This window comes from Hoplias malabaricus, chromosome 14 (assembly GCF_029633855.1).
Source record: "Hoplias malabaricus isolate fHopMal1 chromosome 14, fHopMal1.hap1, whole genome shotgun sequence".
Taxonomy (NCBI): Eukaryota; Metazoa; Chordata; class Actinopteri; order Characiformes; family Erythrinidae; genus Hoplias; species Hoplias malabaricus.
The window spans coordinates 2186554-2213364 of record NC_089813.1 but is presented as its reverse complement, the minus strand read 5'-3'; the positions used below and the strand labels follow the sequence as shown (position 1 = coordinate 2213364).

The following is a 26811-nucleotide window of genomic DNA, read 5'->3' as shown; positions in this document are numbered from 1 at the left end:
TCCGTCGATTCCCGCTGGAAGAATCACTCGATTCCTGAATCGAGTCTTCTGTTCGGGGAAAAGGAATCGCACCGGACATGCGCTGAAGCCGTTGACTCCACTCCGAAGCCGCTCTCAACGCCTCCTCCACGGGATCTTTGCGGAACGGAGTCCGGCGAATCACACATCTCCTAAATGGGTAGTCCGTGCTAGCTGTGTCCATTTTTGGATCGGTCATTCTGTCACGGTGGTGTGATGAGTAGATTCAGGGAGGCGGACACACTCGCTACAACACAGACTTTAATAATGAAATAACAAAACAAACGAACTAGACGAGAAACAAGAAATAACATTAATGAGCAGGAACGAGAAACCACAAACGAGAAACGTGAGCGTGAAACAAACACAATGAACCCATGAAACAAATGAACAAAAAACAACGAAGCAACGAGAACAAACAAACTCAAACTCAAACAAAGAAAATGACCGATCCCAGGAAGTGAGGGAAGAGGGCTTAAATACATGAACTAACTAGACACACCTGACACAGATAACGAGGGACAATGACAAAAGAGGCGGAGGTTAAAGTGAAACGAGGGCGGGGCTAGGAATGACAACAAACAGACAGAGCCACATGGAAGAGGAAAACAAAGCCATGTGCAGAGACAGGAAAACCGCGAAGAGACAGCCCAAAGGAAAGGAGAAAACAAACCAGAAAGTGTCAAGATGTGACAGATACAGTTTAGTGAACCAGAAAATTTACTTCAGGTGTGACCCAGGCCAAAACAACAAACAAACCCCACACTAACTACTTTTAGGTTACTAACTAACCTGTGCAGGACGACAAAAACAAAGACAATGTGCTAACCTTACTCCCTTGCTATGTATAAACAGAGACAAGCCCCAGTTCCCAAAACAAAAACGGCAGTCACTCCCTACAACTGGTACAAGTTTACAAATATGTACAACTTACAGACAGGCAACACTCACAAAAAAACATTCAACAATTAACAATTCAACACGAAGCGAGTACAATAGCGCAAAAGGTAAACAGTCGAGTGAGGAAGCATTCCTCCCGTGTGTGCTGTAACCCTCTCTTTTATAGCAGATGGTTGAAGCCAAACTCTGGACACAGATTCCGGCATCCAGCATGCAGTCACTCAGGAACCCAGGACTGGACCCTAGAACATATGGACAGGACAGAATAGAGAAACAAGAAAAACATCCATGCCCATAACACTCCTCACACACAGTCACCCGGAGGAAACCCACGCAGACACAGGGAAAACACACCACACTCCTCACAGACAGTCACCTGGAGGAAACCCACGCAGACACAGGGAGAACACACCGCACTCCTCACAGACAGTCACCCGGAGGAAACCCATGCAGACACAGGGAGAACACAACAAACTCCTCAGAGACAGTCACCCGGAGGAAACCCACGCAGACACAGGGAGAACACACCACACTCCTCACAGACAGTCACCCGGAGGAAACCCACACAGACACAGGGAGAACACACCACACACCTCACAGACAGTCACCCTTAGGAAACCCACGCAGACACAGGGAGAACACACCACACTCCTCACAGACAGTCACCCGGAGGAAACCCACGCAGACACACCACACTCCTCACAGACAGTCACCCTTAGGAAACCCACGCAGACACAGGGAGAACACACCACACTCCTCACAGACAGTCACCCGGAGGAAACCCACGCAGACACAGTGAGAACACACCACACTCCTCACAGACAGTCACCCGGAGGAAACCCTCGCAGACACAGGGAGAACACACCACACTCCTCACAGACAGTCACCCGGAGGAAACCCTCGCAGACACAAGGAGAACACACCACACTCCTCACAGACAGTCACCCGGAGGAAACCCACGTAGACACAGGGAGAACACACCACACTCCTCACAGACAGTCACCCGGAGGAAACCCACACAGACACAGGGAGAACACACCACACTCCTCACAGACAGTCACCCGGAGGAAACCCACACAGACACAGAGAGAACACACCACACTCCTCACAAACAGTCACCCGGAGGAAACCCACACAGACACAGGGAGAACACACCACACTCCTCACAAACAGTCACCTGGAGGAAACCTACGCAGACACAGGGAGAACACACCACAGTCCTCACAGACAGTCACCCGGAGGAAACCCACGCAGACACAGGAAGAACACACCACACTCCTCACAGACAGTCACCTGGAGCGGGACTCACACTCTAAACAGAAACATACAAAGACACATCAGTGTTTGCAGTAATCATTCATATAAAATATTGACTACAGGACAAATATAATAATAATAATAATAACAATAATAATAATAATAATAATAATTCTTATTTAATAAAGATTTTTAAAAAATAGGTGGAATCAGTAGTTCCACTGCAATACTGCTGCAGGGCCTCGGAGTCCTGGGTGGGATCCTCTCTCTGTGGAGTGTGTGGTGTGTTCTCCCTGTGTCTGTGTGGGGTGAGTGTGTGGGTGACTGGGTGAGTGTGTGACAGTGTCCACGGGGGTGAGTGTGTGAGTGACTGGGTGAGTGTGTGATGACTGTTGATGGACTGATGTTCTGTCCAGGGTGGGTTCCTGCCTTGCATCCAATGATTGCTGGTAGGAGCTGGGCCCACCATGACACATCAGGAAGAAAGATGAATGAATGAAATATAGCTCCAGTGTGAGGTAAATATAAATGTGTCCCTATATGAAAGGTCTGTGAAAAACATAATAAACTAGTATTTATATCATTTAACCAGATAGTGTGAACATTTCTGTTTTGAGACGTTTAAGCAATGGAATGGAGTTACGGACAGAATATTACAGAGCACAGTCACAAAAATAGATAAACATCCAGTTATTGGCTCACAATTCTTGTCAACACATTTTATTTTAATGTACCGTGGCCACCATTTTGCAGGACACAAGGTTTTATAATATGGATTATTTACACTCACATCCATTTTTTATGTCTCTCATATGATATTTTAGCCTCTCGCTAAAAACTGGAAGCTTCAAACTTTCAGAACTGATGTTTGTTTGTAGCTAACAAACAAAACATGACTTTTGAGTTTTAGTTCTAGATTTGAAATGTTGGTAAAAACCAAACAAAACCACAACCTGAACCGATCAAACCAGTCTGGGCAAGTCCCTGCTGCGTCCAAACACCTCCACCATGAGAATCAATGAAAGAAGAGGAAGAGTGTTACATCATCAGTCTTTGGGGAAAAGCTAATACAGAGGGTTCAAATTGTTGTGAGTTATGGGATCAATAAACAATGTGCCACAAGTAAAGGAGCCTGAACACTACCTCATTTCTGGTGAACTGGGATTGTGATTTGTTAATTCTCTTGAAGCTTTATTTAACTGACAAAAGCACCAACATTTCCAGTGTCACTAAACAACTTCATTATAAACACATATTTACAAATAATGCCTGGATTAAATGCAACAGAAATTGGGACAGAGGTGATTGAAGGGCTGTTACATCACATACATGTTTTAATCATTTAGAAACTGAAGATAATAGTTGTTGCCATTCTGCAAAAGGCATTTTTGCCCATTCTTGCTTAATACAAGACTTCAGCTGCTGAACTGTCTGTGTTCACTTTTGCCTGATTCTTCTCTTCATGATGCAAAATAAGAGAGAGATCTGGACACATAATCTGTTTCTATGCAGCCATGGTGTTGTAGCGTGTGCATAAAACATACCCAATATTTCTCCTTTTGTAGTAGTGTTTAAGTTTCCATTTCTTAATGCAGCAGCGAACTGTGTTAAATGATTGTTTTACTCTGAAATACTCCTGAGCCCATGTGTAATGCAGCGCTGTCTGAGGGCTCAAAGTTCATGCTTATTCAGCAGTGATGTCTGGCATACACGGTCTGAGTTCTGGGTCCTTTAATCTCCTACACTGTTATGAATAGTAGGCGATGTTCCTTAGGTACTGTTGGAAATTTTTCTCACTTTCCCCCTCTTCGCTGCTGAGACAGAGCCGTTTAAAACAAATGTTTGTCTTTTATATTCACCTGTTGACAGTAGACATTTTCAAAACTTGAATGTTCTATAAATATTTCACTCTTGTTTGCTTCTGTCCTGACTATTCTGTGTTACCTTTATATTTATAGAACATCTCTTTTTATTCTTTAATGAAATAAAGCTTCAAGAGAATTCACACATCACAGGTTCTTGTTTGAATTGTCTTTTTATTGGACATTTCTGGGAATTGGGTTTGTAATATATGAACCAACATTGTTTAAAATAAATAATCAATACAGGCCTGAAGGTCTTTTATTTCAGCTTTAATACGACATGTTTAGTGTCAAGCCACATTCAAGAAATGGAAGTGTAGGGGACAAAGGTGTATTTTTTCATAAATATAGCACCAGTTTAGATTCTAGAATAAATTATTATTATTATTGTTATTATTATGGAGGCACGGTTGCGCCGCACGTAGTGTCGCAGTCACACAGCTCCAGGGGCCAGGAGGTTGTGGCTTCGATTCCCTCTCCGGGTGACTGTCTGTGAGGAGTGTGGTGTGTTCTCCCTGTTTCTGCGTAGGTTTCCTCCAGGTGACTGTCTGTGAGGAGTGTGGTGTGTTCTCTCTGTGTCTGCGTGGGTTTCCTCCGGGTGACTGTCTGTGAGGAGTGTGGTGTATTCTCCCCATGTCTGCGCATTATCTTGTTATCAGTCTGACGATTTCTTGTTGCCTACTTCCTGCCTGTTTTCCCGGTTTACGTCTCCTGCCTTGTCCCTTTTGGTACTGTCTGTATTCTTCGGTTTTTGAACTTTGCCTGATTTTCAACTACAGTTTTCGCTTATCCTCTGAGGTACTGTTGTGATTACTCTTTTGGATAACGTCATTAAAAAACTGTTTACTGTGTTCCGCGATTGTCAGCTTTCTGTTTTGTCCTGACACAGCACATGGAGAGGAGACATCATCTGAATTTTATAAAAAGTGTATTTTGATTACAATCATGAACTATACCTTTAATGAAGTCTGCCTTTATTCAGAAGTGGCACTTTTAGGTGCAGAGAAAGCAGATTTTACTTGTCTCTAGATAAAGATACTATTCTGTAAATGTTTCTGTTTATTATTAAAAACATTTCTCTAGTGAACATTGTTAACTAATGGTCTGCATGCTGGTCATGACCTTGGAATTAAAAATACAATTTCTAGAAATAATAATTAAGAAGTGTTTATTGAAATCAGTGAAACACAAATATGTAAAACTTTACTTTTTAAAGTTAGACAAATAAAACAATAAACATTTTTCAGTTAATAGAAACCTATATTTCTAGCCTGATTCCTAATAACAGTAAAAAGCTTTAGGCTTAATAAAAAAGGAACGGTCTGGTATAATTTCTCAAGAAATGACAAATATATCAACGCTTAATGATTAAATATAATTCTTTTCTAAAATCACACTCAGTCTAGTTTTAGTTTTTGTTCATAAACATAATCAGCTCTAGTGAGAATGTCCTGTAAATGATGGTGAATACACTCTCAGAAATAAGGTACTGTACAGGTATATTATTGGTCACTAAAGGTACAAACCAATGTACCTTTAAAAGATATAGCAGTGGTTTAGAGTCCGGATGTGTTCCCTAAATGTAATATTTAGAAAGGTAATCTTTCATTATAGAACTGTGTAAAATAAAAGAACATAATAAAAGTCCTGGAGATGAAACGGGGCGAATCAAATCAACACAATTTTAAAATCTACACTTTTAATGGAATATGGTACAATGATGTTCCCTAATAAAAGGTAATTAAAGGTACAGTACATGTTCTTTTGAGGGTACAACCACAGTGATATCAAAAGGTTCCAGTGTACAGCTAAATCTTCTAAAACAATCCATTTACTTATTAATATTCTAAGAGTCATTTGTATTGAGCCACCCCCAAAACACACTCACCTTCACATGCAAAGAAAAATCAGACCCAGACAGAAAATTGTAATTGTTTTTGATGGATTCATAGCAACAACAGAGTTGATAGTATCTCTGGGAGACAGGTGATTAAAGCTGTGTAATGGACTCCACTGCTCCTCCACCTCAGTCTCCAGCTCAGCTCCAGAACCTGCAGCAGTTCAGAGAAAACAGCTCAGTGTTACACTCACTTTAACTGATCACTTCAAACTGAAGATTAAAACCACAGTGCAGCTCTCACCAGCTCTTAACTCGGCACCAGGATCCGCCCTGAAACACATTAATAATCACACAGTGAATTATATTAATACATTAAACCTCCAGATCAATGAATATCAGTTAAACTCTGTGTGGTCTCCACTCACCTGAGGATTTCTTCTTGTAGTAGATGAATCCAGCAGCTGAGAGTATGATCCCCAGCACCAGCCCCGACGCTCCGATAGCGATCTTATTTCTCTCAGAATCAGGAAGAGAAGGATCTGAGGAAACACAGATGTTTAATATTTGTATTTATTCTAAACTACTTCTGAAGAAATCAAGGTACACAATATTTGCTCGTCTGCATTCGCATGCATATAAACTTGAGTGACATCCCATTCTTCCATCTCTGCAGTGATAACAGCTTTGGGTCTACTGGGAAGACTTTCCACAAGGTTTAGGAGCGTGTTTATGAGAATCTTTGACTGTTTTTCCAGAAGCTCATTAGTGAAGTCACACACTGATGTTGGACGAGGCCTGGCCCTCAGTCTCCGCTCTGATTCATCCCAAAAGTGTTCTCTCAGGGTGAGGTCAGGACACTGTGCAGGTCAGTCATGTTCTTCCACGCCAAACTCGCTCATACATGTCTTTATGGACCTTGCTTTGTGCACTAGTGCACAGTCATGTTGGAACAGGAAGGGGCTGTCCCCAAACTGTTCCCACAAAGTTGGGAGCATGAAAATGTCCAGAATCTCTTGGGGCATTAAGGGTTCCTATCACTGGAACTAAGTGGCCAAGACCAACTCCTGAAAAACAACCACACACCATAATACCCACCCCACACCCCGGTAACCGCCAAACCCAAACTCGTCCATCAGATCACCAGACAGAGGAGCGTGGTTCATCACTGCAGAGAACACATCTCCACTGCTCTAAAGTCCAGTGGCGCTGTACTTTACACCATTCCATTTAAACTTTTGCATTGCACTTGGTAATGTAAGGCTTGGATGCAGCTGCTCCGCCGTGGAAACCCATTTCATGAAGCTCTCTATGCACTGTTTTTGAGGGAATCTGCAGGCCCTATGAAGTTTGGAGGTCTGTAGCGATTGACTACAGAAAGTATGAGAACTCTGTGCACTATGCCCCTCAGCATCCACTGACCCTTCTCTGTCACTTTATGTGCCTACCACTTTGTGGCTGAGTTTCTGTGGTTCCAAATTCCTCCACTTTTTTGTAATACCACTGACAGATGACTGTGGAAAATGTAGTAGCGAGAAAATTTCATGGACTTGTTGCACAGGTGACATCCTGTACCATGCTGGAATTCACTGAGCTCCTTAGAGTGACCCAATCTTTCACAAATGTTTGTAGAAGCAGTCTGCCTAGGTGCTTGATTTTATTCACCTGTGGCTATGGAAGTGATCGGAACTGATGATTTGGAATACTTTTGGCAATATAGTGTAGCACTATGCAGATCATTAATAAGTGTGTATTCACGTAGTAATATGATTGTAACAATTAAAATTTACCCCTGAATGAAAAGGCTATTTCCAAGTTGTGAGTGACTAATAATTAAATAGCTGTAGCTGTAGAGAAGTGTGTAATATTAGGGTCATGCCCCAAACACAGGCCAGTAGTTCTACTTAAATTATGCTGTATCGCTGCACAGGCCAAAAACAAAGCAAAAACAAGATTTTAAATCAATAATATCAGGAACTGTAGCAAAAGTAATTCATTTATTCATTGTTCTTTGGGTAATAACCTTAATATTGCATTTTTAAGCCTTAAAAAATTATTACTGCTCTGGTTCAGATTTTTCATTAACATGCAGTTATATTTACAATCTACTTCTCACTCAAGCTTTATTTCCACTTTAACCCTTAAACCACAGGTACTCAATATTCTCCACTTCAGTGTTCACCTATTTATCTCTAGAAAAGGTCCATCAGAACTTTTCAACGCCAGTGTTTGAGGGTCTATGCCTGTGTTACGCCACTTATATAAAATAAAAATAGATTCAGTATTTATCCCAGGAACTGTATGGAATACTAACTAAGCTTTATATTTTGAAATTCTTCGCTCATGAGTGAACTAGTGAAGCTTTGTAAGAATGTTTTGTTTCTAGAGACTAAGTGACAATAAATAGAAAAACCTGCTTTGAGCATCACTCAGCATCATCTGGGTGGAGTTTACATGTTCTCCCTGTGTCTGTGTAAATAAATAAAACAGCTGACCTAAGACCATTATGGACCACCAGAGACTATTCATGGGTGAGAAACCCCTTCTTGAAGCACCTCCTGGACTGTACTATGTATTCAGCAATTTTTCACAAGCACATCCTGGATGAATTGCTGCTCAAACAGCTCATGAACATGAAGTGGTTCAGTATTAAACAGGTTTTAAAGGTGTGTGATAATCTCATTCTGTCCTCACCCCAGTCGTAGACCATAGGTTCTGAGAAGCTGGCGTGCTCCACCACACAGGAGATCCTCTCTCCAGATCTGGGGGTGTACTCCAGGTGAGAGTGGACCTGGTAGTACCAGTCTCCATCAGCCAGCTCCTCAGTGGCGGTCACATCAGTGGTAACTTTTTTACCATCTCTCTGCCAGTACACATCGATGGCTTGAGGGTAGAAGTCATACGCGCTGCACATCAACATGGCCGTGTGTCCACCACTGTACTGCTGTTCTGCCTTGAGTTCCACCCTTGGCCTCACTGCAAAACAACAGAGATATGACCAATACTTTAAGAAGATATTCATATTCGTGTGTTATTATTAGTGCAACCAAACAGAATAGGACTAAATAGACATCCATTTTTAGCAAGGCGTATTCTCGGATGTCTTTCATAATCTCAGTGAACCAACTGATGATGTGATTCCTAAAATATATCCACTTTGCACAGTTCACATTCAGACAGTGTTCTATGTGTGTGTTCACGTTACAGAACTGTGTAAATTAACCCAAATTCTCACTGGATTTTTCTGATAAATGAAGATATCTGATACATTACATTATCCCTTACATTTAATATTTTACATATAGTCACTTTTTTTTAATGTGACAAATGATATCATTAATAACTCTATGACTGTCTCCTGCTCTATACGCTTTAGTTAGCATTTTAACTCTTCTGATCATTCCTAATTACAGACTGTAACCTGCAATCCAAGAACTAACATCCATGAAGGTCTAATGGGTTAATTAAAGGCATTGTCCATTCATTTTTAAAATCTAATACAAAACTTTTATAAAATATGTTAAATATAAAATCATGCCACAGAGTATGTGTTTACCACAGTGTTATATTCAATAAATATTTACACAGTACAGCACTTTAATAGAGTTTAAGAGCTCTTAAGAATTAATTATAAAAGTCTTATATTAATAAGTTACTTTGCTCATAAACAGATCATTTGTTGTTTAGTGTGACTTCATAAATATTTTAAAGAGAGAAAAAACAGCTTTATTATTAATCATATAAAATTCTGTAAATTCTTTATTCTTGCAGTAATTTGACTAGTGATCTTTCAAGGTCTGACGGTGTAGTTGAATTTAAAGAGCACATGTCCTTGGATGACTGACCAGATTGAAAAATAGTTATTGATAGCACCTGATTAGCTCAGCTTAGATGACAGGGATGAGCTAATCAGGCACTATAAATTACTATGTAAAAATTGTTCTTCTGTTTCCTTGTTGTGCGCCATGTGTACCTAAGCACATGGCTTTTTTGTTTGTTTGTTCTTTTCTCTTCCCTTGTCTCAGTCCATGCCCCTCCTATTCCTGTTCCCACTTATGACTACTTTGTGGACCTGCCCTGTCATTATGTTCCCCAGGTGTTCCTTGACTGTGTATATATACTCCTGTTTTTTTCAGCTTCCCTGTGTCAAGTCTTATATGTACGTGTTTGTCTCCACAGATCAGTGCATGTCTGGTTCATGTTAGTTCATATCTATGGAATCAGATTAGTGCCAAAAAGAATCTGACAAAAAAATCATCTCAAACATATAACTTGCAAAAGCTCTGATGTTTGTGCTCCATGACTTTTGGGCGTGAGCTCTGAGTTCTGCGTGTGCTCTCTCAGTTCTGTGCGTGAGTTTTGCGCAACTGATCCCTGAGTTTTGTGAGCAGTTTTGTATGGAATCAAATTTGTGCCAAAAAGAATCGCACAAAAAAAAAATTCATAAAATCTTAAACGTAAATGTTATAACTTGCAAACAAAATATCCAGCTCTGACGTTTCTGCTCCATCACTTTTGTGCGTGAACTCTGAGTTCAGTGCGTGCTCTGAGTTTTCTGCGCGTGCTCTGAGTTTTCTGCGACTGATCCCTGACTATTGCGAGCAGTTTGGGCACAAAGCTCTCTTAATAGCAGGTTAACTGTGATCTTCAAAATAAAATTTGGGCATTTAAACCATCTAACAGTGATTATGGAAAAGGGAAGACCCACTATGTTAGTACACGATAGGTGTCAGGGAAATGTGAAGGGCGGACTGACGGAGGCGGACGCACACGCTACAACACAGATGCAAGACGCGCAACTCCCGGGGCGCGAAAAGCTAGACTCCCCAGGAGCTGGTGCAGGAGGGGCCAGGAAAAACAAAACAGAACGAACCCACAAGACTCAGGACAAGACAAGAAATGGATCTGGGGACAAGAGACTCGACTGAAACGGACACTGGACAGGACTAGAAAGAAGAGACGGGAATCGTGAGAAGACAGAGGACAGATTCAGAGACAGGGCAGGAGCAGACACGTGACTGGACAGGGTGCTGGACATTTGACGGAACACTGGACGGAAATGGAGACAGGACAGGTGATGGGACTGAGGCTGGGTACTGAGCCTGTACAGGTGACGAAACGGGGAACTGGGACTGGGCTTGATTAACAGGGGACTGGGCTTGATACAGGACAGAGGGTTGAAATGGGGACTGGACAGGACTAACAAGGGACTGGACAGGACTTGGCAGGGGAACAGGGACCAGGATGTTCACGGGAACAGACACGAACACAGTGAGAGGGACAGGAACAGAGACCAAGGCAGACACAGGTACAGGGATGAGGACAGAGACAGGAACTATGACAGGAACAGACACAGGAACCAAAACAACTGGAGGGTGCCCAGGACTGGCAAAAGTCTGTGGGGCTGTCTGAGGTACCAGCCTGGGCACAGTTCTGGGGATCAGCCTAGAAGTCCATGGGGCCGATTAATGGACATGAACTGAAGCGGCCGGGGCCACAGTCACGGGTGCAGAAGCGGCTGAGGAAGCCGCCTTCGCTGGGACAGGAGCGGCCGAGGAAGCCGCCCTCTCTGGGACAGGAGCAGCCGAGGAAGCCGCCTCCGCTGGGACAGGAGCAGACGAGGAAGCCGCCTACGCTGGAGCAGGTGCGGCCGTGGAAGCCGCCTTTGCTGGAGCAGGTGCGGCCATGGAAGCCGCCTTCGCTGGAGCAGGTGCGGCCGTGGAAGCCGCCTTCGCTGGAGCAGGTGCGGCCGTGGAAGCCGCCTTCGCTGGAGCAGGTGCGGCTGGAGGCACCGCTTTCATGGGGACAGGAGCAGCTGGAGGCGCCGCTTTCACGGAGACAGGAGCGGCCGTGGAAGACGCCTTCTCAGGGACAGGAGCGGCTGTGGAAGGCGCCTTCTCTGAGACATGAGCAGCGGGGTTCGTCGCCATCTCAGGAACTGGAGCAGAGACGTCCACCGAGGCAGGGGCTCGTGCTGCTTGCCGGGCACATGCTGTAGTTTTAGCGGGTTTCTTCGAGCATAGTTCCCCCGGAGATGCGCCCCTGTTAGCCTCACCTCCCATGTCCAGTGGTTTGAGGCTAACAGCCCCTACCCTCAAACCCCCCCCCCCCCCCCCCCCGTCTCAGGGGTTCCTGCTGAGACGTCCTCGGGAGCAGGGGTTCCTGCAGAGATGTCCTCGGGAGCAGTTCATGAGAATCTCTCGTTTAAGAGTTCTAAAAATGTCTCTACAGTCAGTTCAAGAGCCTTTTCTTTAATTAATTGTTCTGCCCACTGCAATGCCTCTCATCTGAGAAGAGATCTAATAAAGATGACCTGGACAATGTCAGCAGGAGCAGGACAGGTCAAAAATTGAAAATAAAGTCTGCACTGTAATACAAATCCCTTACAGTTGGGACCTCCTTCAAATTCACTGGGTACTTCCATAACGGATTGCAAAATAGCTGGTTGATCACCCGCCCCATATGGCCAGTAAATCCTCTGCTATTTTCATGATTTTCTCTTGTGATATGGCTGTGTTAGCTGAGTCCTTTAGTGGATCGGTCATTCTGTCAGGGAGACGCGAAGGGCGGACTGACGGAGGCGGACGCACACGCTATAATACAGACGTTTATTTAGAGCAAAATAACAAAACCAACACACATACTTAAAGGTAAACATGAACCAAGGAACAGATGAGAAACAACATGATTAGAGATGGGAATGAAATGACATAACATGGACTAGGAACAAAACAATACGAGGAACTGGAAACAAAATGACTAGGAATTGGAAAAACACGAACAACACAACTTGCAATGGGAACCACACAAAACAAATGACAGGAAGTGACACAAGGGAACTTAAATACATGAACAAACGAGACACACCTGAAACAGATAACGAGGGTAAAGGACAAAGAGGCGGAACAAAGGCGGGACAAGGGCGGACACATGGACGATATCAGACAGGGCCATGTGCTGAGAGAGCACATGGCAGGGAAAACAAACAGGACTGGGCCAGGATGTGACAATAGGTTTTTGAACAGAGGCTCAAGCGTTCATGAATAACAATTTACAAATAAACAAATAAACGCTCATTTATTTTGTTTCATCCTGAGTAAACAGACATCGTGTGCATTTACCTCAGATCAGTATATGGTAACGAAAGACAAACAGGTTTGTACTTACAGTAAAATCTTTAATGTTTCGTTTTAGACAGAACATTACCTCAATATCTACATTGATTTTCGGGGTTTGCAGGTATTTCATCGTTTTAAAACAGTAAAGTCCAAAGAGAATTCGGTTTTGTGTAAAATTACTAACTCGTTAATGTTGAAATCTTTCCTGTCTCTCCGCTGCAGCGCTGCAACGAATGCCTTGGGCACTGAGTTGTCTCTCAAAAACTAATTAGCCAATGGGAAAGGCACTCCTGAGAAGTCCCGCCCACGCGAGAACTATGTGCCAAAACTGTGCGCAAAACTCGGGGATCAGGCGCACAAAACTCAAGAGAGCACGCGCACAAAACTCGAGAGCACGAGCTCAAAACTCAGAGAGCAGCGCACAAAACTCAAGAGAGCACGTGCCCAAAACTCAGAGAGCAACACAAAACTCAGAGAGCTCGCACACAGAACTCGTGCAGCTGGCGCACAAAACTCAGAGAGCTTGCAGAAAACTCAAGAGAGCACGCGCACAAAACTCAAGAGAGCACGCGCACAAAACTCAAGAGAGCACGCGCACAAAACTCGAGAGCACGAGCTCAAAACTCAAAGAGCAGCGCACAAAACTCAAGAGAGCACGTGCCCAAAACTTAGAGAGCAGCACAAAACTCAAGAGAGCACGTGCCCAAAACTTAGAGAGCAGCACAAAACTCAGAGAGCTCGCGCACAGAACTCGTGTAGCTGGCGCACAAAACTCAGAGAGCTTGCGCAGAAAACTCAAGAGAGCACGCGCAGAAAACTCAAGAGAGCACGCTCACAAAACTCAGAGAGCTCGCGCACAGAACTCATGCAGCTGGCACACACAAATCAGAGAGCTCGCTCTGTGTGTCTGTCCCTTCTCTTGGGGAGGGCATAACAATTGTATAGAGGTCTAAAGTTTCATGTGCATGCATGGCTGTCCCGAGACTGAAGACAAGGAGCTGAGGATAAAACAACACTGTGGGTATATGTCCTCTTTCTCTGCTCAGTGTATATGTTTACATTGAAATTGTAATTGAAAGTGTTACTGTCTCTCCTCCCCCACTGAACAAAAATTTTGTGTCATCCTTGACCCAACTCTCTTTCTTAGTACTCACATCAATTATGTAGTTCATCTCTGTAACATTACTAAAATTATATAATCTCTGTCACCCTTGTTCTGTCTTGTCTGTTGTCCCTGCCATGTGCTCACTTAGCACATGGCTTTGTTTGTTATTGTTCATGTCTCCGCCCTAGTCCTGCCTTTGTTCCTCATCCATGTCTCATTTGTTACCCTGCCCTCTCATTCGCTGTCCCAGGTGTTTCGTGTCTGTTGTGTGCATTTAAGTTCCCTTGTCTCTGTGTGTGTTTGTTGGACATTCCGTGTTTGCCTGTCTGTCTTGTCGGTTCTTTGATTCGGTCCACATTTGCTCCTCTGTCTCTGGTCTGTTTGTCTTGTCGGTTCCCCATTCTCATCCCTATCAAGTCGGTTTGTGTCTCTAGTCTGTTTCTCTGGTCTGTTTCCCTTTTCCTTGGTATGTCTGTCTGTTTCCTTGTTTCCTGTTTTCTTGTGTTATAGCGAGTGTGTCCGCCTCCACCAGTCCGCGCGATCCTGACAATCTCTCTCTTTCACTCTGCTGTGAAAGTGTTTAATTTCTAGATGGTCCAAAATCCAGATTGTCCAAAACACTGCCGCTCAACTCTTTACTCTTACACACTCTCACCAACATAGTACACCTATTCTTCAGCATCATCACTGGCTACTAATAAAATATTGCATTTCTACATTTGGTCCCAGACACTGCAAGTAATTTCCTCCTCCAATTAAGCTGTCTCTCTCTCTATGTATTAATTCAAATATAATCTAAAAACATATCTCTTAATGCCTGCATATAATCGTTCAAAAGCCTGAAATGTTCCATCAAGATATTTGTTTATATCCAGGACTGTCCTTCTGTATTACTTACTGTTATTCCTGTTGTCTGTAATCATACATGTAACAGCAAGTGTAAGTATATTGGGTCCATGAAAAGCTCTGTATCAGTATTGTTATTATTATCATTTTTATTATTCATTCATTCATTATCTGTAACCCTTATCCAGTTCAGGGTCGCAGTGGGTCCAGAGCCTACCTGGAATCATTGGGCGCAAGGCAGGAACACACCCTGGAGGGGGCGCCAGTCCTTCACAGGGCAACACACACACTCAGACATTAACTCACACACTCACACCTACGGACACTTTTGAGTCGCCAATCCACCGACCAACATGTGTTTTTGGAGCGTGGAAGGAAACCGGAGCACGGGAAGGAAACCCACGCAGACACAGGGAGAACACACCACACTCCTCACAGACAGTCACCCGGAGGAAACCCACACAGACACAGAGAGAACACACCACACTCCTCACAGACAGTCACCCGGAGGAAACCCACGCAGACACAGTGAGAACACACCACACTCTTCACAGACAGTCACCCAGAGGAAACCCACACAGACACAGGGAGAACACACCACACTCCTCACAGACAGTCACCCAGAGGAAACCCACACAGACACAGGGAGAAAACACCACACTCCTCACAGACAGTCACCCGGAGGAAACCCACGCAGACACAGTGAGAACACACCACACTCTTCACAGACAGTCACCCGGAGGAAACCCACACAGACACAGAGAGAACACACCACACTCCTCACAGACAGTCACCCGGAGGAAACCTACGCAGACACAGAGAGAACACACCATACTCCTCACAGACAGTCACCTGGAGCGGGACTCAACTCAAACCCACCGTGCCGCCCACTGTGGTAGAATGTACACTGTTAAAAATTGTTAAAAGGTGCTACAAAGGGTTCTTTGAGCAATGCCATAGAAGAGCCACTTTTGGTTCCATAAAGAATGTGTTTGCTTAAGATTTGTGTTAGTGTGAAGAACATTTTAATTGTTTAAAAATCCATCTCTCGAGCTGGAGACAGTGTAATTGTTGTAATTTTGTTTTTTGAAATAGGTTAGTTAGTTGATTTTGTTTTTTTAGTTGTTTTGGAATTTTGTTTTGTCTCACCCCTGAAATTATTACTTGTTTTCTACCACCACTGAATAGCTGACGCAAACTGTCGTTGGAAAATCAGTTTTATTCAAAAATGTGTAAAAGAAATAACATCAAAATAACATCATTTTGCCGTGTTTTGGTCTGGAGGTTGGGATGGCTTTGGCCTTATTTTTTTAAACATAATTTTTCTGTTGTTTATGTAAGCGCTTATTTTCCCCTAGGCACTTTGGGGTCGTAACACCTGGCAAAATTGTACATAAGCTTGAGATATGATCATTACTTTTCTGAAAAGCTCACAAATGTAAATGTAGTATTCTATTTACACTAACTGACACAGATTGGAAAAATGACAGCATTAAGAATGTGACACATTTATATTAGCTTTGACAGTATATTTAATTAAATTAAAATGGCTTCCTGAGGCCTACAACAACATTATAACATATTAACAGTTTACAGGAGAACAATAATAACGTGTGGAAGTGAGGACGAGCATAAATTCCTATCTCTGTAAAACAGCGTCTCAGATTCAAAATAAGATTCAGTGTCATTTACACTGGCAGTGCGCCATCTAGTGGCGGGGATATTTAATTTACCACAGCTGGGTTTAGTCTCGTTTAGTTTAAAGCACAGTTTCAGGAACAGTGTCTGCTTAATGCTACTACACTGAACTCTACTGCACTGAACGTGTAAATGGCTCATTACGTTTTTCTACCTACTTAATTTCATTTTATTTTATTATAAGTTTAGTGTACAAAATTAATGAGTTTATCTAAGACTGGAAAATTATAAACATAATCTTAAGAGATAGTTATGTTAAAACTACTTATGTGATCCATGCCAATGAAATAATTTGTAAAAAAAAAAAGCGTTCTGAAGAGAACAGATAGAAATCTTTTAAGGAACAAAACAAAACAAAAAACAAAAAACACCATATGTGTTGCTTGTTTATATAATTCATATTAATCTAATGACTCTTATTATCTGTATTTACACAAGTCAAACTGAAAGAGAGGGTAACATCATTATAAAGTGAAATTTTACAGTAAACTTATTTTGTAAGATTAAGGAAGAGCAGAGTGGTGTTAAAGTGTGTGTTAAAGCTGTGTTCAGAGCTGAGTGTAAATGAACAGGTCAGTGGTGGTTTAGTTGTTTCTGAGCTGCACTGATTAACACTCACCTGCCTTCTCCAGAACAACGGAGAAATCATTCCTCAGGTTGTTTTTACAGTAACTCTCCAGCGCACCTCTCATCTGCTGTAGGTAAGGAAGGCTGTTCCAATATTTTGCTTGATTCACTCCATACTCACTGAAGCCGACAAACTCCCCCACAGTGCTGTTAAACCGTGCATACGGATCCTTATTGAAATAGATTGTCCTAATGTATTCCACATCGGTCAGGGCTGATGAACTGGAGAGACATTCATCTACCCAGTATTCATAATATCCACCGGTCAGCACTGGAGAGAAAAAATAAATATTTACAATAAAAATTAAGTCATATAATAATAAGTCAGAAAATCATATAAACATGTATACTGTATATAAGCAACATCTTGTGGGAAAACGCTGTTCTCTGGTTTGTTTATGTCCAGAAGTCTTTTAAGGTGGAGCAGTGTGTGTGAGTAAGAAGCAACTGTATCTTTTAATGTGAAGCGGTGTGTGTGAGTAAGAAGCGACTGTATCTTTTAATGTGGAGCGGCGTGTGTGAGTAAGAAGCGACTGTATCTTTTAATGTGGAGCGGCGTGTGTGAGTAAGAAGCGACTATCTTTTAAGGTGGAGCGGTGTGTGTGAGTAAGAAACGACTGTATCTTTTAATGTGGAGCGGCGTGTGTGAGTAAGAAGCGACTGTATCTTTTAAGGTGGAGCAGTGTGTGTGAGTAAGAAGCGACTGTATCTTTTAAGGTGGAGCGGTGTGTGTAAGAAGCGACTGTATCTTTTAAGGTGGAGCGGTGTGTGTAAGAAGCGACTGTATCTTTTAAGGTGGAGTGGTGTGTGTGTGTAAGAAGCGACTGTATCTTTTAATGTGGAGCGGTGTGTGTGAGAAAGAAGCGACTGTATCTTTTAATGTGGAGCAGTGTGTGTGAGTAAGAAGCGACTGTATCTTTTAAGGTGGAGCGGTGTGTGTGAGTAAGAAGCAACTGTATCTTTTAATGTGAAGCGGTGTGTGTGAGTAAGAAGCGACTGTATCTTTTAATGTGGAGCGGCGTGTGTGAGTAAGAAGCGACTGTATCTTTTAATGTGGAGCGGTGTGTGTGAGAAAGAAGCGACTGTATCTTTTAATGTGGAGCAGTGTGTGTGAGTAAGAAGCAACTGTATCTTTTAAGGTGGAGCGGTGTGTGTGAGTAAGAAGCAACTGTATCTTTTAATGTGAAGCGGTGTGTGTGAGTAAGAAGCGACTGTATCTTTTAAGGTGGAGCGGTGTGTGTGAGTAAGAAGCGACTGTATCTTTTAATGTGGAGCGGCGTGTGTGAGTAAGAAGCGACTGTATCTTTTAATGTGGAGCGGCGTGTGTGAGTAAGAAGCGACTATCTTTTAAGGTGGAGCGGTGTGTGTGAGTAAGAAACGACTGTATCTTTTAATGTGGAGCGGCGTGTGTGAGTAAGAAGCGACTGTATCTTTTAAGGTGGAGCAGTGTGTGTGAGTAAGAAGCGACTGTATCTTTTAAGGTGGAGCGGTGTGTGTAAGAAGCGACTGTATCTTTTAAGGTGGAGCGGTGTGTGTGTGTAAGAAGCGACTGTATCTTTTAATGTGGAGCGGTGTGTGTGAGAAAGAAGCGACTGTATCTTTTAATGTGGAGCAGTGTGTGTGAGTAAGAAGCGACTGTATCTTTTAAGGTGGAGCGGTGTGTGTGAGTAAGAAGCGACTGTATCTTTTAAGGTGGAGCGGTGTGTGTGAGTAAGAAGCGACTGTATCTTTTAATGTGGAGCGGCGTGTGTGAGTAAGAAGCGACTATCTTTTAAGGTGGAGCTGTGTGTGTGAGTAAGAAGCAACTGTATCTTTTAATGTGGAGCGGCGTGTGTGAGTAAGAAGCGACTGTATCTTTTAAGGTGGAGCAGTGTGTGTGAGTAAGAAGCGACTGTATCTTTTAATGTGGAGCGGCGTGTGTGAGTAAGAAGTGATTGTATCTTTTAATGTGGAGCGGTGTGTGTGAGTAAGAAGCGACTGTAACTTTTAAGGTGGAGCAGTGTGTGTGAGTAAGAAGCGACTGTATCTTTTAAGGTGGAGCGGTGTGTGTAAGAAGCGACTGTATCTTTTAAGGTGGAGCGGTGTGTGTGTGTAAGAAGCGACTGTATCTTTTAAGGTGGAGCGGTGTGTGTGAGTAAGAAGCGACTGTATCTTTTAAGGTGGAGCGGTGTGTGTGAGTAAGAAGCGACTGTATCTTTTAATGTGGAGCGGCGTGTGTGAGTAAGAAGCGACTATCTTTTAAGGTGGAGCGGTGTGTGTGTGAGTAAGAAGCGACTGTATCTTTTAATGTGGAGCGGCGTGTGTGAGTAAGAAGCGACTATCTTTTAAGGTGGAGCGGTGTGTGAGTAAGAAGCGACTGTATCTTTTAATGTGGAGCGGCGTGTGTGAGTAAGAAGCGACTATCTTTTAAGGTGGAGCGGTGTGTGAGTAAGAAGCGACTGTATCTTTTAATGTGGAGCGGCGTGTGTGAGTAAGAAGCGACTATCTTTTAAGGTGGAGCGGTGTGTGTGTGAGTAAGAAGCGACTGTATCTTTTAATGTGGAGCGGCGTGTGTGAGTAAGAAGCAACTGTATCTTTTAAGGTGGAGCAGTGTGTGTGAGTAAGAAGCGACTGTATCTTTTAATGTGGAGCGGTGTGTGTGAGTAAGAAGCGACTGTATCTTTTAATGTGGAGCGGTGTGTGTGAGTAAGAAGCGACTGTATCTTTTAATGTGGAGCGGTGTGTGTGAGTAAGAAGCGACTGTATCTTTTAATGTGGAGCGGCGTGTGTGAGTAAGAAGCGACTGTATCTTTTAATGTGGAGCGGCGTGTGTGAGTAAGAAGCGACTGTATCTTTTAAGGTGGAGCGGTGTGTGTGAGTAAGAAGCGACTGTATCTTTTAATGTGGAGCGGCGTGTGTGAGTAAGAAGCGACTATCTTTTAAGGTGGAGCTGTGTGTGTGAGTAAGAAGCAACTGTATCTTTTAATGTGGAGCGGCGTGTGTGAGAAAGAAGCGACTGTATCTTTTAAGGTGGAGCAGTGTGTGTGAGTAAGAAGCGACTGTATCTTTTAAGGTGGAGCGGTGTTTGTGAGTAAGAAGCGACTGTATCTTTTAATGTGGAGCGGTGTGTGTGAGTAAGAAGCGACTGTATCTTTTAATGTGGAGCAGTGTTTGTGAGTAAGAAGCGACTGTATCTTTTAATGTGGAGCGGTGTGTGTGAGTAAGAAGCGACTGTATCTTTTAATGTGGAGCGGTGTGTGTGAGTAAGAAGCGACTGTATCTTTTAATGTGGAGCAGTGTTTGTGAGTAAGAAGCGACTGTATCTTTTAATGTGGAGCGGTGTGTGTGAGTAAGAAGCGACTGTATCTTTTAAGGTGGAGCGGTGTGTGTGAGTAAGAAGCGACTGTATCTTTTAATGTGGAGCGGCGTGTGTGAGTAAGAAGCGACTATCTTTTAAGGTGGAGCGGTGTGTGTGTGAGTAAGAAGCGACTGTATCTTTTAATGTGGAGCGGCGTGTGTGAGTAAGAAGCGACTATCTTTTAAGGTGGAGCGGTGTGTGAGTAAGAAGCGACTGTATCTTTTAATGTGGAGCGGCGTGTGTGAGTAAGAAGCGACTATCTTTTAAGGTGGAGCGGTGTGTGAGTAAGAAGCGACTGTATCTTTTAATGTGGAGCGGCGTGTGTGAGTAAGAAGCGACTATCTTTTAAGGTGGAGCGGTGTGTGTGTGAGTAAGAAGCGACTGTATCTTTTAATGTGGAGCGGCGTGTGTGAGTAAGAAGCAACTGTATCTTTTAAGGTGGAGCAGTGTGTGTGAGTAAGAAGCGACTGTATCTTTTAATGTGGAGCGGTGTGTGTGAGTAAGAAGCGACTGTATCTTTTAATGTGGAGCGGTGTGTGTGAGTAAGAAGCGACTGTATCTTTTAATGTGGAGCGGTGTGTGTGAGTAAGAAGCGACTGTATCTTTTAATGTGGAGCGGCGTGTGTGAGTAAGAAGCGACTGTATCTTTTAATGTGGAGCGGCGTGTGTGAGTAAGAAGCGACTGTATCTTTTAAGGTGGAGCGGTGTGTGTGAGTAAGAAGCGACTGTATCTTTTAATGTGGAGCGGCGTGTGTGAGTAAGAAGCGACTATCTTTTAAGGTGGAGCTGTGTGTGTGAGTAAGAAGCAACTGTATCTTTTAATGTGGAGCGGCGTGTGTGAGAAAGAAGCGACTGTATCTTTTAAGGTGGAGCAGTGTGTGTGAGTAAGAAGCGACTGTATCTTTTAAGGTGGAGCGGTGTTTGTGAGTAAGAAGCGACTGTATCTTTTAATGTGGAGCGGTGTGTGTGAGTAAGAAGCGACTGTATCTTTTAATGTGGAGCAGTGTTTGTGAGTAAGAAGCGACTGTATCTTTTAATGTGGAGCGGTGTGTGTGAGTAAGAAGCGACTGTATCTTTTAATGTGGAGCGGTGTGTGTGAGTAAGAAGCGACTGTATCTTTTAATGTGGAGCAGTGTTTGTGAGTAAGAAGCGACTGTATCTTTTAATGTGGAGCGGTGTGTGTGAGTAAGAAGCGACTGTATCTTTTAATGTGGAGCGGTGTGTGTGAGTAAGAAGCGACTGTAACTTTTAAGGTGGAGCAGTGTGTGTGAGTAAGAAGCGACTGTATCTTTTAAGGTGGAGCGGTGTGTGTAAGAAGCGACTGTATCTTTTAAGGTGGAGCGGTGTGTGTGTGTAAGAAGCGACTGTATCTTTTAAGGTGGAGCGGTGTGTGTGAGTAAGAAGCGACTGTATCTTTTAAGGTGGAGCGGTGTGTGTGAGTAAGAAGCGACTGTATCTTTTAATGTGGAGCGGCGTGTGTGAGTAAGAAGCGACTGTATCTTTTAATGTGGAGCGGCGTGTGTGAGTAAGAAGCGACTATCTTTTAAGGTGGAGCTGTGTGTGTGAGTAAGAAGCGACTGTATCTTTTAATGTGGAGCGGCGTGTGTGAGTAAGAAGCGACTGTATCTTTTAAGGTGGAGCAGTGTGTGTGAGTAAGAAGCGACTGTATCTTTTAATGTGGAGCGGTGTGTGTGAGTAAGAAGCGACTGTATCTTTTAATGTGGAGCGGCGTGTGTGAGTAAGAAGCGACTGTATCTTTTAAGGTGGAGCAGTGTGTGTGAGTAAGAAGCGACTGTATCTTTTAATGTGGAGCGGTGTGTGTGAGTAAGAAGCGACTGTATCTTTTAATGTGGAGCGGCGTGTGTGAGTAAGAAGCGACTGTATCTTTTAAGGTGGAGCGGTGTGTGTGAGTAAGAAGCGACTGTATCTTTTAATGTGGAGCGGCGTGTGTGAGTAAGAAGCGACTATCTTTTAAGGTGGAGCTGTGTGTGTGAGTAAGAAGCAACTGTATCTTTTAATGTGGAGCGGCGTGTGTGAGTAAGAAGCGACTGTATCTTTTAAGGTGGAGCGGTGTGTGTGTGTAAGAAGCGACTGTATCTTTTAAGGTGGAGCGGTGTTTGTGAGTAAGAAGCGACTGTATCTTTTAATGTGGAGCGGCGTGTGTGAGTAAGAAGCGACTGTATCTTTTAAGGTGAAGTGCTGTGTGTGAGTAAGAAGCGACTGTATCTTTTAATGTGGAGCGGTGTGTGTGAGTAAGAAGCGACTGTATCTTTTAAGGTGGAGTGGTGTGTGTGAGTAAGAAGCAACTGTATCTTTTAATGTGGAGCGGCGTGTGTGAGTAAGAAGTGATTGTATCTTTTAAGGTGGAGCGGTGTGTGTGAGTAAGAAGCGACTGTATCTTTTAATATGGAGCGGCGTGTGTGAGTAAGAAGCGACTGTATCTTTTAATGTGGAGCGGCGTGTGTGAGTAAGAAGCGACTGTATCTTTTAATGTGGAGCGGTGTTTGTGAGTAAGAAGTGATTGTATCTTTTAAGGTGGAGCGGTGTGTGTGAGTAAGAAGCGACTGTATCTTTTAATATGGAGCGGCGTGTGTGAGTAAGAAGCGACTGTATCTTTTAATGTGGAGCGGCATGTGTGAGTAAGAAGCGATTGTATCTTTTAAGGTGGAGCGGTGTGTCTGAGTAAGAAGCGACTGTATCTTTTAATGTGGAGCGGCATGTGTGTGTAAGAAGCGACTGTATCTTTTAAGGTGGAGTGGTGTGTGTGAGTAAGAAGCGACTGTATCTTTTAAGGTGGAGCGGTGTGTGTGAGTAAGAAGCGACTGTATCTTTTAATGTGGAGCGGCGTGTGTGAGTAAGAAGCGACTGTATCTTTTAATGTGGAGCGGCGTGTGTGAGTAAGAAGCGACTATCTTTTAAGGTGGAGCTGTGTGTGTGAGTAAGAAGCGACTGTATCTTTTAAGGTGGAGCAGTGTGTGTGAGTAAGAAGCGACTGTATCTTTTAATGTGGAGCGGTGTGTGTGAGTAAGAAGCGACTGTATCTTTTAATGTGGAGTGGTGTGTGTGAGTAAGAAGCGACTGTATCTTTTAATGTGGAGCGGTGTGTGTGAGTAAGAAGCGACTGTATCTTTTAATGTGGAGCGGCGTGTGTGAGTAAGAAGCGACTATCTTTTAAGGTGGAGCTGTGTGTGTGATTAAGAAGCAACTGTATCTTTTAATGTGGAGCGGCGTGTGTGAGTAAGAAGCGACTGTATCTTTTAAGGTGGAGCAGTGTGTGTGAGTAAGAAGCGACTGTATCTTTTAAGGTGGAGCGGTGTTTGTGAGTAAGAAGCGACTGTATCTTTTAATGTGGAGAGGTGTGTGTGAGTAAGAAGCGACTGTATCTTTTAAGGTGAAGTGCTGTGTGTGAGTAAGAAGCGACTGTATCTTTTAATGTGGAGCGGTGTGTGTGAGTAAGAAGCGACTGTATCTTTTAAGGTGGAGTGGTGTGTGTGAGTAAGAAGCAACTGTATCTTTTAATGTGGAGCGGCGTGTGTGAGTAAGAAGTGATTGTATCTTTTAAGGTGGAGCGGTGTGTGTGAGTAAGAAGCGACTGTATCTTTTAATATGGAGCGGCGTGTGTGAGTAAGAAGCGACTGTATCTTTTAATGTGGAGCGGCGTGTGTGAGTAAGAAGTGATTGTATCTTTTAAGGTGGAGCGGTGTGTGTGAGTAAGAAGCGACTGTATCTTTTAATATGGAGCGGCGTGTGTGAGTAAGAAGCGACTGTATCTTTTAATGTGGAGCGGCGTGTGTGAGTAAGAAGCGACTGTATCTTTTAATGTGGAGCGGTGTTTGTGAGTAAGAAGTGATTGTATCTTTTAAGGTGGAGCGGTGTGTGTGAGTAAGAAGCGACTGTATCTTTTAATATGGAGCGGCGTGTGTGAGTAAGAAGCGACTGTATCTTTTAATGTGGAGCGGCGTGTGTGAGTAAGAAGTGATTGTATCTTTTAAGGTGGAGCGGTGTGTGTGAGTAAGAAGCGACTGTATCTTTTAATATGGAGCGGCGTGTGTGAGTAAGAAGCGACTGTATCTTTTAATGTGGAGCGGCGTGTGTGAGTAAGAAGCGACTGTATCTTTTAATGTGGAGCGGTGTTTGTGAGTAAGAAGTGATTGTATCTTTTAAGGTGGAGCGGTGTGTGTGAGTAAGAAGCGACTGTATCTTTTAATATGGAGCGGCGTGTGTGAGTAAGAAGCGACTGTATCTTTTAATGTGGAGCGGCATGTGTGAGTAAGAAGCGATTGTATCTTTTAAGGTGGAGCGGTGTGTCTGAGTAAGAAGCGACTGTATCTTTTAATGTGGAGCGGCATGTGTGAGTAAGAAGCGACTGTATCTTTTAAGGTGGAGCGGTGTGTCTGAGTAAGAAGCGACTGTATCTTTTAAGGTGGAGCGGTGTGTGAGTAAGAAGCGACTGTATCTTTTAAGGTGGAGCGGTGTGTGAGTAAGAAGCGACTGTATCTTTTAATGTGGAGCGGTGTGTGTGAGTAAGAAGCGTCTGTATCTTTTAAGGTGGAGCGGTGTGTGTGAGTAAGAAGCGACTGTATCTTTTAAGGTGGAGCGGTGTGTGTGTGTAAGAAGGGACTGTATCTTTTAATGTGGAGCGGTGTGTGTGAGTAAGAAGTGACTGTATCTTTTAAGGTGGAGCTGTGTGTGTGAGTAAGAAGCAACTGTATCTTTTAATGTGGAGCGGCGTGTGTGAGTAAGAAGCGACTGTATCTTTTAAGGTGGAGCAGTGTGTGTGAGTAAGAAGTGACTGTATCTTTTAAGGTGGAGCAGTGTGTGTGAGTAAGAAGCGACTGTATCTTTTAAGGTGGAGTGGTGTGTGTGAGTAAGAAGTGACTGTATCTTGTTCGTGTCTGAAGTGTAAATTGTCTGTAAGTGTTTATTCACATTTTTGATTTCCCACAGAAACTCATGTGTAATTCGAGCTGTTTAGTTTTGTAGCACTTTCCCTCTGTGCTTACTTTCATGCAGTTAGCGCTCTCCTGAATTTAGAGTCAGTTCCACCTTAAGTAATGTAACTGTAACAGCAAAAATAAGTCAGTGTTACCCCCCTATGGAGCAGGAAAACAGCAACATCCTCATCTCTCTTCATGATTTTCAATATCTGTATTTGCCAGAGAGAGAGAGAGAGAGAGAGAGAGAGAGAGAGAGAGAGAGAGGAAACCTAGCATGTCTGACAGTGACACTTTTTTTTTACCCATTTACAGTCACTGGAGCTTCATAAACACATTAGACCGTTTTCCAGCATCATAAGTAATAGCTATGAAAAGCATTATTCTTGAATTTGTTTTGACTTTCTATTGAATAAAAAATTCTATAAATATTATAAATATAAAATACATTTTGAGTTATTTAAATCAAAATGATTTTACATCAACACAGTTCCACCTTTCAGATTAATTACAGTTGCCAGGAATAACTCCTTTAAATATATAATGCATAAATACACATTTTAAATCCAGTCTTCACGAGTTCACTTCAGTGTGTTCTTCCAGACACCTCTCAACACACTGATAACTTCACTGATAACAAAACATTACTACTGTATTCATGTTTATTTTATATGAAGTCTATAAAAGTTCAGTACAAATCACATTTATATTCCAGATAAAAGTCTGTGTGTTACACGCATATAATTCAAATAAAACTACTCAGATAAGTATAAATGTAAACACACCTGTTCTGACAGTCAGAGTCAGGAGGAGCAGCAGCTGCAGACTCAGGTTCATTTTCACCTCGATCTGTGTCCAACAACTGAGAGAGTTTCAGAGCGAGAGGGGGAGAGAGAGAGAGGGTTCCAGTTCACACACACAGCTCAGTTCACCAGCCAATCACAGTCTGATAGGCCACTTCATCCCCTGTTACTAGGCAGAGGCAGAAATGCATCTTTCCAGGTGACTTTGTACACTTTCAGAAGGAGAGGGGGTTCTCTGTAATCTTTCATTATACGACTGTGGAGAATTAAAATTATATAATATATAATTATAATAAAATAAGTTACATTTATGTTCCCTAACTAAAGGTACAAATATGTTCCCTTGATGGTACCACCTCAGTGACAACATTTCTGACAGTGTAATGTTAGATTATGAGAGATTAAAAAATTTTAAGTTGGTGCCAAATTTGTGTCCTGTGACTGAGTGATAAATTAATGCAAGGCTGTT

General features: G+C 42.9%; 1 protein-coding gene across 2 annotated transcripts; it reads right to left on the bottom strand.

Moving 5' to 3' along the window:
• Nucleotides 1–4260: 4260 nt before the first annotated feature.
• Nucleotides 4261–26431, bottom strand: LOC136665712 (H-2 class II histocompatibility antigen, I-E beta chain-like). 2 transcript variants are annotated; one of them, XM_066643397.1, is made up of 7 exons: nucleotides 26325–26407; nucleotides 25609–25665; nucleotides 17261–17539; nucleotides 8569–8850; nucleotides 6303–6416; nucleotides 6179–6207; nucleotides 4261–6088 (listed from the first exon to the last, which is right to left on the bottom strand). In XM_066643397.1, coding segments are annotated over exons 2-6 (699 nt in total). In that variant the 5' UTR covers nucleotides 25610–25665; nucleotides 26325–26407; the 3' UTR covers nucleotides 4261–6088; nucleotides 6179–6184. The 2 variants fall into 2 exon arrangements, with proteins under 2 accessions (XP_066499494.1, XP_066499493.1); XM_066643396.1 differs by lacking the exon at nucleotides 25609–25665 and having other exon boundaries at nucleotides 5109–6088; nucleotides 26325–26431.
• Nucleotides 26432–26811: the final 380 nt, after the last annotated feature.

Excerpts from the sequence above, each read along its gene's own strand:
- LOC136665712 (XM_066643396.1), bottom strand. The coding sequence starts at position 26,376 with ATGAACCTGAGTCTGCAGCTGCTGCTCCTCCTGACTCTGACTGTCAGA. Across the intron at positions 17,540-26,324 it reads GACTCTGACTGTCAGAACAG|TGCTGACCGGTGGATATTAT; the intron begins GTGTGTTTACAT and ends TTTTCTCTCCAG. Across the intron at positions 6,208-6,302 it reads CTACAAGAAGAAATCCTCAG|GGCGGATCCTGGTGCCGAGT; the intron begins GTGAGTGGAGAC and ends AATGTGTTTCAG.